Here is a 13,123-nt window from a genome sequence, read left to right as displayed (position 1 = left end):
TTCTGCTGTAAGGATGAACAGGGGATAATAAATTAAAAGAAAACCTGGTGATAATCAACACAGGAAAATAACATATACTCAGAACCAGTCAAAAGACTATTTTTTTTTTTTTGGTCCTTGGGATTACAGAAAATAACAGCTCCTATTTATAAACTAATACAAATTAGCAGTTTTAACTTAAATGTTACAAGACGAAGTCACATAGTCTCATCAATCTACACAAAGGAGAATAAACAGAGTGATCAGAAAAGGAGAAAGGGAATTCAGTCATTTTTTTGTGTACATTTTCTTTGGCCAAGGATTCTGGGATACAACTCCAATGTGCTGCCCCCTACTGCTGTTTATCCTCGAGATCTTGGCTTCTTCACCATCTGAACTCCTTGAAAGGACGTGCTCTGTTTATGGAAATCTTTGTAGCCAAAATGCTGGACCATTATGGCTTTTATTTGTGTGTGTTTTGGGAGAAGAACTAAAACTCAATCAATTAAAGATGTTTTGTAAGAAACTTTCCTCTAGCGTGGAGCCTTGAAGACAAGTATTCCCTAATACTCTGAGTAGGAGCTGAGGTCAGAGAATGAGATCATGGAGGGCCTTTGACTTTCATACTGGGGAAAACTAAGAGCCACTGGAGCCTACTGTACACAGAGCAGTTAACGGGGTTGAAGTTATCTTTTCTAAAGATCACTCTCACTGATATATTGGGAAGAGAATGCTGGGGCAGAGCCAAAGTGGTGGGGGGGGGCAGCTAGCAGTCTTTTGCAGTGATCCAGAGGAGGCATAAGGGTGGCTTAGATGTTGGTGGGGACAGTGGAGGGCACTGAGGAGTGGTCAGTTCTGAATATATATATATATATATATATATATATATATATATATATATATGATTTATTTATTTTAGAGAGATTGAGGGTGGGGGAGGGACAGAGGAAAGAGAGAATCAAGCAGACTCCCTGATGAGTGCAAAGCCCAACGTGAGGGCTTGATCTCACAACCTAGATATCATGACCTGAGCCAAAACAAAGAGTCTGATGCTCAACTGACTAAGCCACCCAGATGCCCTGATTCTGAATATATTTTGATATATATCATATATATATATATATATATCATATATATCGATCCCGGGACTCCAGGATCATGCCCTGGGCCAAAGGCAGGCACTAAACCACTGAGCCACCCAGGGATCCCCAAGTAGAGGATTCCTAAAGGATTATAAAAAGTGAGAGAGAGAGACAGAGAGGCAGAGAGAGAGACAGAGAGAATGCATGGACTTGGGACAACCCCAAGGGTTTTGCTTGACCAACTGGAAAAATACAGCTGTCCTAACAGAGAGAGGAAGGACTGCAGGGGCCACAGGCTGGGAGGTGGCGTGGGAAATCAAGAGTTTTGTTGGGTATGTTACATTTTGATGGGAAGGGGGCAGCTGGACATAGGAGTCTGAAATTCAGGGAAGAAGTTCAAGTTGAACATAGAAATATAGAAGCCATTAGCATATAGATGGTATTGAAAGCCACCAGATCGGGAGACTGGATGAGATCACCAATGAACTAATTTTCTCTATCTGTTCCTACAGTACAGAATTTAATGGTTGGTAAACTCCCATTACATCAATTACAGGAGACATTTATTTAATCCTAGAGGTTTCAGAAGTTTAATATCCCAGTAATTTGGGACCCAGTAAAAGATTACCAAACAGATCTGGGATTCCGTCAGACTTCACCCCCACATACAATTTACTATCCAGTCCTGTGGGTTCTACCACCATAGCAGATCACAAATTTCTTTTTCAGGGCACCTGGGTTGCTCAGTGTCAGCCTTTGGCTTGGGTCATGATCCCAGGGTCCTGTAGACTGACAAGTCTACATCAAGCTCCCTGCCTGGGGAGCCTGCTTCTCACTCTCCTCTTGCAGCTCTCCCTACTGTACTTGCTCTCTTTCTCTCTCTCTCAATAAATAAAACCTTTAAAAACAACAACAAATCTCTTTCTCTACCCCCTTTACCGCTCACTAATTCCAAGCCACCATCAACTCCCACCGGGGTTATAACAACAGCTTGGTAGCTTGGTCTGGCTGCTTCTACTCGGACCTGGCTGCAGACACATCTCTCCACCAAAATGAGCTTTCTAAACCATAGACCAGATCAATAACTTCTTTGCTTAGAACTCTCCAATGGCTTCCCAATCCACTTAGAACACAAGGTGAACCCTAATGCAATCTGGCCACTGCTGCCTTCTCTGATCTCATCTGAAAACTCTCTGTTTGTGACATTCCAGGTGTACTTGCCTTCTTCCTGTTCTCTGAGCATGCCAAGATTGTTCCCAGAAATGCAAAGCATTTGCACCCTCTAGTTCCTTTGTCTGGAAAGCCTCAATGCAAGTGCTGCTTCTTCAGAAAGGCGTTCTGAAGTTCCTCTTGGCTAACCGAGTCCCCCTGCCTAAATCTGCATTTGCCCTGGATGATGGCAATTGAAATTTATAGAACAATTTCTATAAAATTACACCTTGCTACCAATATGTCTTATATCATGCCTACCTGTTACCCTAGGGCCCTAGCCACTTTCCCTGCCCAACTAATAATGATTATGTCAGACTCAACACACCTAAACATTTACCTATTTCACAGGCTATCTGGAAAGGATATTCCTGAATCAAATGATATTCAGGAAAGATCAAAAGCTGTAGATGGAAGAGTACAGAGCTTAGAAATGTATACAATTTTTCTGAGGAAAGGGGCACCTGGGTGGCTCAGTCAATTAAGGGTCTGACTCTTGGTTTCAGCTCAGGTCATGATCTTGTGGTCATGAGATTGAGCCTCTTGCCAGGCTCTGCACTCACTGTGGCATCTGCTTCAAATTCTCTCCTCCCTCTCCCTCTCTGCCCCCCCTTCAGCTTGCGCTCACACATGCTCTCTCTCTTTCCCCCCTCCTCTCTCAAATAAATAAAATCTTAAACATTTTTTTTCCTGAGGAAAAATGTTTCAAAGATTTGATCTTTGCAAAGACCCAGAGTCAGGCTGCAGGAAGAGCTGAGCTAATGTGGTATAATACTCCAAGTTTTTCTTTTCAGTTCTGTCTTGGAGGATCTCAATGGATATGGAAATCCCAACAAAAGGAGCAAGGGAGAAAAGAACAAAGAATCTTTCAATTAAAAAGGGATAAAACTAGCCAGTGCTTCTTGGAAGAATTATCTGCTCTTAGGAAGGGGACAGAGTTGCAGTTACTTATGATGGATTGATCACAAATATATTTCTCTCCCTGTCCCACCAAAAGCTCACCAAAACAAAAATAAAGGAATAAAAATAGGTAATAACCCACAATGACAATTGTGGACAAAAGACAACAGTGGACAAGAATCTCACAATCTTTTGCACAATGGAAAGCAGACTAAAGACTGGTAACGGACTTGGCAGAACTGAGGAAGGGGAGCTGAACTCTAAATGTCTGAAGACAGGGGCCACCTTAAGAGATTAGCCAATGTAGATGGCAAAACTCCCAAGATGCTCAGCAAATGCAGACTCTAGGTGCCAAAAGAGGCAAGGACATGGTGTGGCAATGAAAGCAAGGGCTGTTTCAAAGCCTGAATAAGGCAAGGGCAGCTGGAGGCCCAAGTATCTTCCACTACATGGTCCTCTTCCAAAGAAATTCAACTAAAAGAGCTTCAGTCTGGGGGAGCTGAAGCATAATGAAGGGCAGAGGAGAGCATTACACACTCAACTTGAGCCCATCAGCCTCCTTACTTCCCCTCTCCCATTTCTAGAACACCAATAGCCATGCTTCAGTGACCCTCTTTTCCCCCATTCCACCCCCCTCCTATTCTAGCAGGAAAAGATAATATTCTTCTCTTGATCCTCTCAGTGGTCCCAGAAAGATCTCCAGCTTCCAGCTTCTGGAGATCACCTAATGAAAATGAGGTGCTAGGACATAGACTTGGGCAGCGAAACCCACCAATCAACAAGATCTACCTCCCCAAGAGCTCTCAACATTAAAGACAGAAGCCAAAACAGCAACAGAAAAAAAAAAAGGAATCAGAAAGACAAAGACAACTCAGGTTGCAGAGGGAAAGAGGAGAGATGAGGATATAGTATATCCATGAAAAAAGAACAGAAGACTGCAGAAAAAGGAACATTCAAACTAAAATGTACTCTTGGAATAAAGAAAAGCATCTGATAATAGTAAGTAGATGCAGTGGAAGAAGCCGATCATCATGTTGAAAAAATTCCTTAGTGTGTCTATCATTATGACAAAGAGAAAATTGGGGAAAGAAGAGATCCAAATCTGGGACATCCAAAATCTTAATGACAGGAGTTCTCACGAGAGAAAAATGCAAACGGAAAGGAGAAAATTATTACAAGTTAATGGAAAGTTTCCTGGAACCACTGGACAGAGTATCCAGATCAAAAGGGCCTATAAAGTGTTAAACACAATGAAACCATATACAGCGACCCACACGAGGCCCCATCATGAACTTCCAGAACACTAGGAATAAATTTTTTTTTAATTTTTTATTTATTCATGATAGTCACACACAGAGAGAGAGAGAGACAGAGACACAGGCAGAGGGAGAAGCAGGCTCCATGCACCGGGAGCCCGATGTGGGATTCGATCCCGGGTCTCCAGGATCGCTCCCTGGGCCAAAGGCAGGCGCTAAACCGCTGCGCCACCCAGGGATCCCGAACACTAGGAATAAAGCAAAGATCCTCAGAGTATCCAGAAAGAACAATAATGGGAATTGATATTATGTTAAACTCTCAAGCATCATAACAGGAAGTTAGTTACCTAAAGGAACTGGAACAAAACAGGAAGTTAGGTACCTAAAAATGAGAAACAGAAACCTTAGTATATGTGTGCTATTTACATGTCTATGGAGACATCTAGAAGGGCTGAGAGAGGCTGCTTCTCATGAATGGGTCTGGGAGGTGCAGAAGGGTGCAGCTGGAAACTGTTATTGTTGGAATAAGCTTTTTAGGATTATTTGAGTATTTTTTACTATAAGCAGGTATCAGTTTGATATAAACACAAATTTACAGAGCATAAATAGCAGATGAGAGACTTTGAAACATGCTTTCTAAGGCGGTGCACTCCTACAAGTCAGACTTGGAAAGGAAGATGTGCCACTAGTTTGGAGCACACTGGTGAGGAGTTAGTCTCCAGTCTTCCTCCTTGCTCCAAAGTTCTGTACACAGCTTCCTCTCCCAGACCACTGATGCCCTCCTCTGCTATATAACACATACCAAATCTACTATAAATTATTGTTAGACAAGGTTGTGAGAGAGAGAAAGAGAGACGATACAAAGGAGAACTCTAGTTCTAAAGATAGTTCAAGTTGGAGGCAGAGGAACAAAGGGAGGCTGTTCAGAGATGCAGAAGGGCTTGACTTTCAGGGGACTGGGAATGTGTAGGTCAATACCTGCATATACCCCTGGATACTGTCTCCCAAGTCACCCATCATGGCATCCTCCTTGCCTCGTGATCATGACTATGGGTCATCATCCATCAAATCCTACCCATCCTTTCAAAATATTTTGGAAAAGCCTATGAATCGTATAGAAAGTGTATATCCTGACTTAGGGGGCATGCTGTGCTCCTAATAAAAAATGTTAGCCTCCTGATTCTCTACTTTGCTCCTCTCCAAATGACATTTGGCTCTTGCTAAGACTCTGATCCATGGTCAAAGGATGAAGCTTTGCCACCCTGAAGGAAATTCTCTCAAAACAGCTGTGAAGGCAATTCCAAAGAAGAACTTTCTATGGCAACATCGTAGAAATAAGTGCCCAGTCTTCCAAGGTGACTGTCCTAAAGGGCAACACTAATTCTGGCTTTTAAAATGTTTCTCTGCTTGTTAAAAAGTCAGCCTCCTTACTTTCAAGTCCTAGCTCATAGTGCTAAAGTGTTTCCCTAAAACCTCCATAAATTCCTATTTCCCTTTGATACTTGGGCAAGCCACCATTTCCTTCCCTTTGCAAATTAAGGGACATGTTTGTAGAGGAACTGGGAGGGAAGGCAATTTCTCTGGTTCCTCTTTAGATAATCATGACCCCTGAGCTTTTCAATGCCTTGCTAGGTGGGAGTTCTTAGAAATGAGTCTAATGTGTCATTTGACGGGTGCTTTTGCTCTCCCTCCCAAAAATGATAAATGGCTCTACAACTGCAGAAGCCATCTATCTCCTTGCCACAGGGAATAAAGCTGATCTGCTTTATTTCCACCATCTGTGGAGGTAAAAGGTGCAGCGGCAGCTGTATTTTGTTGAAAAGTAACATGGCTTCCCCTGTGCTGCGAGGGCCATCTTGTCACATACAGGAATGGGCGGGCTGCATGCCTGGGGCGGGAAAGGAGGAAAGGCAATAAAGACACTTTTTTTGGGGGGGTGAGGGGGTAGAGAGAGAGAGAAAGAGAGAGGAGTGGAGGGGCAGGGAGGGAGAGAGAGAATCTTAAGCAGGCTCTATGCCCAGCACAGAGCCCAACTTGGGGCTCAATCTTAAGATCCTAAGATCACAAGCTGAGCTGAAATCAAGAGCCGGGCGTTTAACCAACTGAGCCACCCAGGCGCCCCTGTGAAGACACATTTTGGACTCACTCGGTCATGTTTGGTTTCAGTTCATTACCCAACAAATCCAGGGGCGCACACCTGAACACCTGGTGAGATTCTTAAAGACCATACAGTTGAGAAAAAAGGAGAGCTCTGGACCCCTGCATCAGTTGGTCATAAACCCTCAGAGCAGGCAAGGTGGCATGGCACAAGTTATCAGTGAGTAGCTCTGGTTATCTCTAGACAGCCAGGCCTTGAAATTCTAATTTCATTCCAGCACACACCTTCCTGGTTGAGGCAGGTCACAGCAACCAAGTAAGGATCATATACAAAAGTCAATGCTCTGTTGGTCCACATGGGTTTGGAATCTTTTTCTAGAGTTCTTAAAAACTACAAATCACCTTAGGTTTGAAAACACAGGAAGCATGTAGGAGGTGGGGCTCTCTCCAAAACTTCCAGTGCACCAAACCCTGCAACAGTAGCAGCCACATGGCCTGACCCTTGTCCTTCTGCCTCACTGCCAGGTATTGTTGGGTGAAATCACGGGAGTCCAAACCATGCCTCTGGGAAGGGGGCAGGGGGCGAGGCTGGGGAGAGTATAACGAGATGATTTTAAAGCCCTGTTAACTTTTTCCATTTTAACTGATATTTCTGGATGAGGCACCCGCTCTCTTGGGAGGCCAGTTCTAAGGCATTCCATGGAGCCCAAAGCCAGCTGTAAAAGGCCAGCTTGGGGCAGAGCTGCTGGGGAAAGAGCTGTGCCTGAATCTCCAGTTATTCCATGTGTCGATTCATAAGGCCACAATTAGGGAAGGAGGCTACCCCTACTCCCCAGCCCCACACAGAACACAGAATAGAATGACCACAGAATACTCTCCACTTCCTGATCGTTTGAGAACCAGTCTTTCTTGCTTATTAATACTGAGGAAACATTAAAAAATCCAAATGAGGGCTCAGAGGGGTTGAGTCCATTTACAAGGATCACATGGGTGGAAGCAGTGCAGTTGGCAGAGCTCGGAGGCAGGTCTGGTGGATGTCAAGCACGTGTCCCCCCATCCTTCCCCACACACAGTGTATTAGCACAGGACAAGTCTCTGGGGCCGCAAAGATGAATGAGACATAGCCCTGATGCTTAGGAGCTCAGATAGAAACAAAGGTTTAGGGTATCTTAGGGAACTGTTGTTCTAATTCTGTTAGAGACTCATCTTGGTCTGCAGCATGCTCTTTCACAGTGACAAAGCCTCTTTATGCCTCAGTGTCTGTGCTCAGAAAATGAGGAATCATACCTACCCTCAACTAGAATGTACCTTTTAAAGTGCTCAAGGATTTACAAAATATTCTCGGGCCCCTGGCACTATGTCAATACAGAGTGTCAGTCCCATTATTAACGTGTTACCCATTACTACTACAACTTAGGACATTTAAGTCTGCTGCTCTATGTATTAGTGAAATGAATTTGATTGCTAACTAAGGTGAGTTCATACCAGCTACCACAGCACCAACTGGTGGGGGCTCAGGTAACCGGATGTGAAATGATTTTGAAGTCTGGTCCCAGCTCGAGGGGCTAATAAGGAAAAGACCTAACTGAAATCACAAGAGACAAATGGAAATGCAGTACAGGGAACTCTTCATACCAAAACACAGGCTAGGAAAAACACATGAGTAACAATCACTGCATGAAAGAAATCGGCCCAATCTTTAGCCATGTTGTTTTCCATCTCCAGATCTGAATTCACCCAGCAGGGCTATACAGTTGCTCAACAGCTGCCCAGCTGCATCCCACGGCAGGTAAAACTGCCCTTGGGCAGAGCGTGCACTGAACCAAAACAGCAAACTCCAGGCCTGCCTCCCACAGGAGATGGTAGACGTCAGAGAGGCTCTGGCTTAGCGTGCCACAGGAGGGCTGTGCAGAAAAGAGTCTGGTCAAGGCTCTGGAAAGCCCTGTGGAGTCTTTGGGGAACAATAAGAATGCAGAATATAAATGTAAGCTGCAGGCTGATGGGTCCATTAGGAATTAGGGCCGTCTTTGAAAGGAATCTGCGGAGATGATGCAAAACACCAAGCATGTGACCCAAATCGTGGCAGGGCATATTGGAGGGAGAGGGGACTGGGAATGTGAGACTTTCTACTGACTAGTCTAAAGTTTCCCCTGAGTGAGGGGCAGGGTCACTGCACAATTAGAGGCAGAGTTAGACTGAACGTAGTCTGCTTCACAATTCAGAGGGATGACCTCCACAAAGCTGAGCTGAGCTTGGAGGCGGATGTGTGCTGAGCCTGAGACGTCTTCGAAGCAAGCTGCGCAACAGTCATCCTCTGCCTTTCATGTTAAATCATAAAGGCAAAGACAAAACAGTCCGCTGAGAAAAGGAGAGGATGATGACTTGATGGCCTCAGTGCTAGAGAAGAAACATCGAGGTCCTCCAGAGGCCAGGCTCCCACATCACTGGACTCTCCAGGACAATTCATCCCCGGGGCCATAAGAGATAATCTAATAAATATCCATAGCTTCCTGACTGGAAGACAGCTTAATGTGCGAAACGCCTTCAGATCCAACTGTCTGAAAACAAGGCTTCCTCTATGTCGAAGGACACAAGTTTCTTCCAGTTGATTTCTAAGTCAGAGTGTGTGGTCTGTGGTCCCTGACTTTAACTTCTCTCCTCAACCCCACTCACCACCTAGCACTAGGTGCTGCTCTGAGTACTCTATATATGTTATTTCGAGTCACCCTCAGAACTGCCAGGAAGTGGGTATTATGTCATTTCAGAAGTAAGGAATCTGGGATCCCTGGGTGGCGCAGCGGTTTGGCGCCTGCCTTTGGCCCAGGGCGTGATCCTGGAGACACGGGATCGAATCCCACGTCGGGCTCCCGGTGCATGGAGCCTGCTTCTCCCTCTGCTGGTGTCTCTGCCTCTCTCTCTCTCTCTCTCTCTCTCTGTGTGACTATCATAAATAAATAAAAATTAAAAAAAAAAAGAAGTAAGGAATCTGAGGTTTAGGCAGCTCAAAAATTCTGCACAAGCGCCACCTGGGTGGCTCAGTCAGTTGAGCATCCGACTCTTGGTTTCACCTCAGGTCATGATCTCAGTGTCCTGGGATTAAGGCTTGCATTGGGCTCTGTGCTCAGCGGGGAGTCTGCCTGAGATTTTTTTCTCCCTTTCCCTCTGCCCCTCCTGCTTGTGTGCTGTCTCTCTCTCAAATAAATAAATAAAGCTTTAAAAAAAAAGTCTTGCACAAGATCACACAGCTAGCAGGTGGATGGATTCACAGAATACGAGAGACAAGGCAGGGGTGGAACTACCAAGATTTGACAACTGACTGGTTGTTTATAGATGATAAATCAAATAGGCTGAAAGCAGGTCTGCATCTGAATAGATCAAATATCAAGTCACAAATCTTTATTACAAGGTAAGAGACAAAAAGAGAAACACAGAGTTGTGAGAATCATTTAGAGGAGATAATCACTGCCAGCCAAGGGAATCTAAGAGGGTTTCATGGATGGGGTACTAACTGAAACGGGTCCTGGAGGAAGAGCAAGCTTTCAGTAGGTGAAGAAAACTGGAGGCTATTTTCTACTGGAGAAATAGCAAGAGAAAAGGCAAAAAAAAAGTGGGAAGCAGGAGGTATATATGCGAAATGTTAAAGAGCTCATGTGGAGGGGCGACTGGCTGGCTCAGTGGGTTAAGTATCCACTCTTGAGTTCCTTTTTTTATTTTATTTTATTTATTTATTCATAGAGATGCAGGGAGCCCAACATGGGACTCGATCCCGGGTCTCCAGGATCACACCCCAGGCTGCAGGCAGCATTAAACCGCTGTGCCACCGGGGCTGCCCCACTCTTGAGTTCCACTCAGGTTATGATCCCAGGGTCATGAGATCGAGCCCTGTGCTGGGCATAGAGCTGAAGATTCTCTCTCTCCCTCTGCCCCTCCCCCTGCTCATGCTTGCTAAATAAATAAATAAGTAAATAAATAGCTAGCTAGCCCATGTGGCTTTGGGAATGTGCTAACTAAAGAAAGCGGACTCTTAGGCCTGCCTATTCCATCTCAAGTCTGACCTACTTATCCCTCACACCGATGCTAGCAAATAAAAGCAAATTGAGCTGATAGTCCAGAAAATATCCCAGGTCAATCCAATGCACACATCCAATTGGACTGGCTCTCCTCAGTTCCCTTCTGATACTTCAGACCCCAGTTGTCCTGCATGGGATTTAGTTTTATCCGTTCCTTTTGTCTCAGATGAGGACTCTCCACTCTAGCCCCTGCTTAAGACCAACACTCTAACAGCCCAAAGCCCCCCGATGGAGAAGGGGGAGAAGGAGTTCAAAGCTAATGACTGTGGTCTTCCCTTAAAGCATTACAGAAAGTTTGTGAGCAGAAGAGCAGCACTATGACATTTTTGTTCTTAGAAGGTATTAAGCTGCTGTATATAAAGATGGATTTAAACATTAAGAAACTGGTAGGAGAAAGACCAACACAGAAGGTCCGTAATAGTCAAGAAGAAATATGGGTCAGAACAAGAGTGAAGATAGTGGGAATGGAGAGGGAAGAGTGGATGCAAGGAGTAGGAAGGAGGTAGAACTGTCAGGACATTCTTATCTACTGGATATTTGTAGGCAGTAATTCAAAATGGTTAGAAGCAGGGGATGTGCATTTGAAAGGTTCAGGGATTAAGTTACAGCTCTTCCTTTAGACTATGTGACTTTGGGCAAAAATATCTCATCTCTCTAAACCTCAGCATCATCACGTAAAGAGGATCATAGTTGTGACTCCCAAAGTCATTCTCACAAAACAGTGAGGTAATGTCTTCAGAGCAATGATGACATTGCCTAGAACACAGTTCAAAATGTCAGAGTTATGAAGATAAGTGAGTCAGAGTCAGGACTGGGATAATGCCACAGGAAACATAAAAGATGACCAGAATCTGCATAGCTAGGAGGGTGGTACCAGAAGTCAAAAGTAAACAATCAGCAGGAGAGCCAGGTATTTTAGAAAGTGGTTCTCTGTGCTTTCCTTTTGCAAATTCATAATCTTCACACTTTACATCTGGTGCTCTAGTAGGATAGAGTCCTGTGCTAATAACACTAGGCCCTCTTCCTGCATGTTTTTAACCAGCATGAATGACAGCTTTGAAAAACCTGCCCTGAATTTTAGATCTAATACCCTCATAACCAATGAAATCAGATGTTTCCATTTTGTCTCAGAAATCTGTGTGTATGTGTGTGTATCTTAATGTTAAAAAGATAAAATTTCAGTTCGTAACAGGCCAGTATTCAAAATCATAACTAACATTTCTTTTTGTGACACTCACATGGACGTGTGTCATCAATAATATAGTGGAAACAGTCAAGGGTAAACCAAGGGTAATTAGAGGTGAATGTATAACCAGGAATAGTCCCCCAAACAAAAATATGCAGGACAAACTCCATGAAGGGTGGAACTCTCACTTACCCGGACAGTATGGATCCCAGAAGATCATCAGACAAAGGTAACCTGAAGGACTTGCACAGCCTTCTGATGTCTTTGCTGGGTAATACTTTTTTTCTGCATTAAAACAAAGTAAACAGGTCTTTATGTACTTTGTGTTTCTCAAGTAACAATTACATGCTATAGGAAAGAAAATACAGATGCGTCCTCAAAATCTGCACATGGAAACGAGTATAAAAATTGGTATTGGAATTCACAATAAGGAAAAACAGTCATATTGCATTTCACCAACTTTTTCCATTTCAGAAGTCATCAGATTCTGTCCTTCCAAAGGCCTTTCCATCAAGATTCAGACTCTTGGTTGGTGATAGTACAGCATATTAAGGCTGCAGCCATGAGTGTTGCTCTAAGTAATTGATCTGCATTCTTGACCACTAGTCAAAACTTTCTGATATTTGAAAACACCTCTTCATTTGACAGGCATCTAGACCCTCCAACGCAAGTATTGTATGACCTGAGGGTGTTTTTCTAGTCTTTTCCTTGGACCCAAATCTGTAACCTGGAAGCCTCAGCTGGTGCTTTCACATCCACCTCAATTTTGTCAGATGACTTCTCCAGAGCAGCTCAACAGTGATTTTCCCCAGGCTGCCAGGGGCACAGAAATGCTTGTCCAATGTTTTCATTCAGCCAATGCTCTTCTAGGCACCAGGCAAAATCAGAACCAATAGGAAGGAAAGGGAGCTGCTGTATTCACAGTGAGTTTATAAGACAATGAGAGAATGTGAATGTCTAGAATTGAAGCTGGTCAGATCTGGAAAAACCTCAGAGCCATCTGATCAAGCAGCTCCATCATTCCCAGGAGGTGGTGGCCAGGGTCACACAAAACTCAGGCCATACAACCTCCAGAGGCTCAGGAAAGCTTAAGGGAAAATACCATCTCTACAAGAACTCAACAACAGTGTATTATGGATTAGGAAAATAAATCATGCTCATCATTAAGATAAACTCTGGGACCTCCAAAGATACTTAGTTTATGCAGCCAGCCACTTGGGTATGAACTTCAGGTCTGGGAATGATGGGTTAAATCATGGGGCAAAGAAATGGCAGTGGTACGTGGTAACAAAATCAGAGGCTAGAGTTAGGACTAAGATTTTCTAATTCCCGGTGAGTATTTTC

The 13,123-nt window shown here is 44.0% G+C and overlaps 1 protein-coding gene across 5 annotated transcripts in view; it reads right to left on the bottom strand.

Annotated features, from left to right (window-relative positions):
- The window catches only part of EFHC2 (EF-hand domain containing 2), a 195,379-nt gene that overhangs the window by 19,076 nt on the left and 163,180 nt on the right, over positions 1-13,123 (bottom strand). For all 5 annotated transcript variants that reach the window (XM_072818319.1, XM_072818320.1, XM_072818321.1 and 2 more), the window contains one exon: positions 11,972-12,064. In XM_072818319.1, coding sequence (XP_072674420.1) covers positions 11,972-12,064 — 93 coding nt within the window. The remainder of the gene's footprint in view (positions 1-11,971; positions 12,065-13,123) is intronic.

Source organism: Canis lupus, chromosome X, assembly GCF_048164855.1.
Source record: "Canis lupus baileyi chromosome X, mCanLup2.hap1, whole genome shotgun sequence".
Lineage (NCBI taxonomy): Eukaryota > Metazoa > Chordata > Mammalia > Carnivora > Canidae > Canis > Canis lupus.
This window is presented reverse-complemented; position numbering and strand designations above follow the sequence as displayed.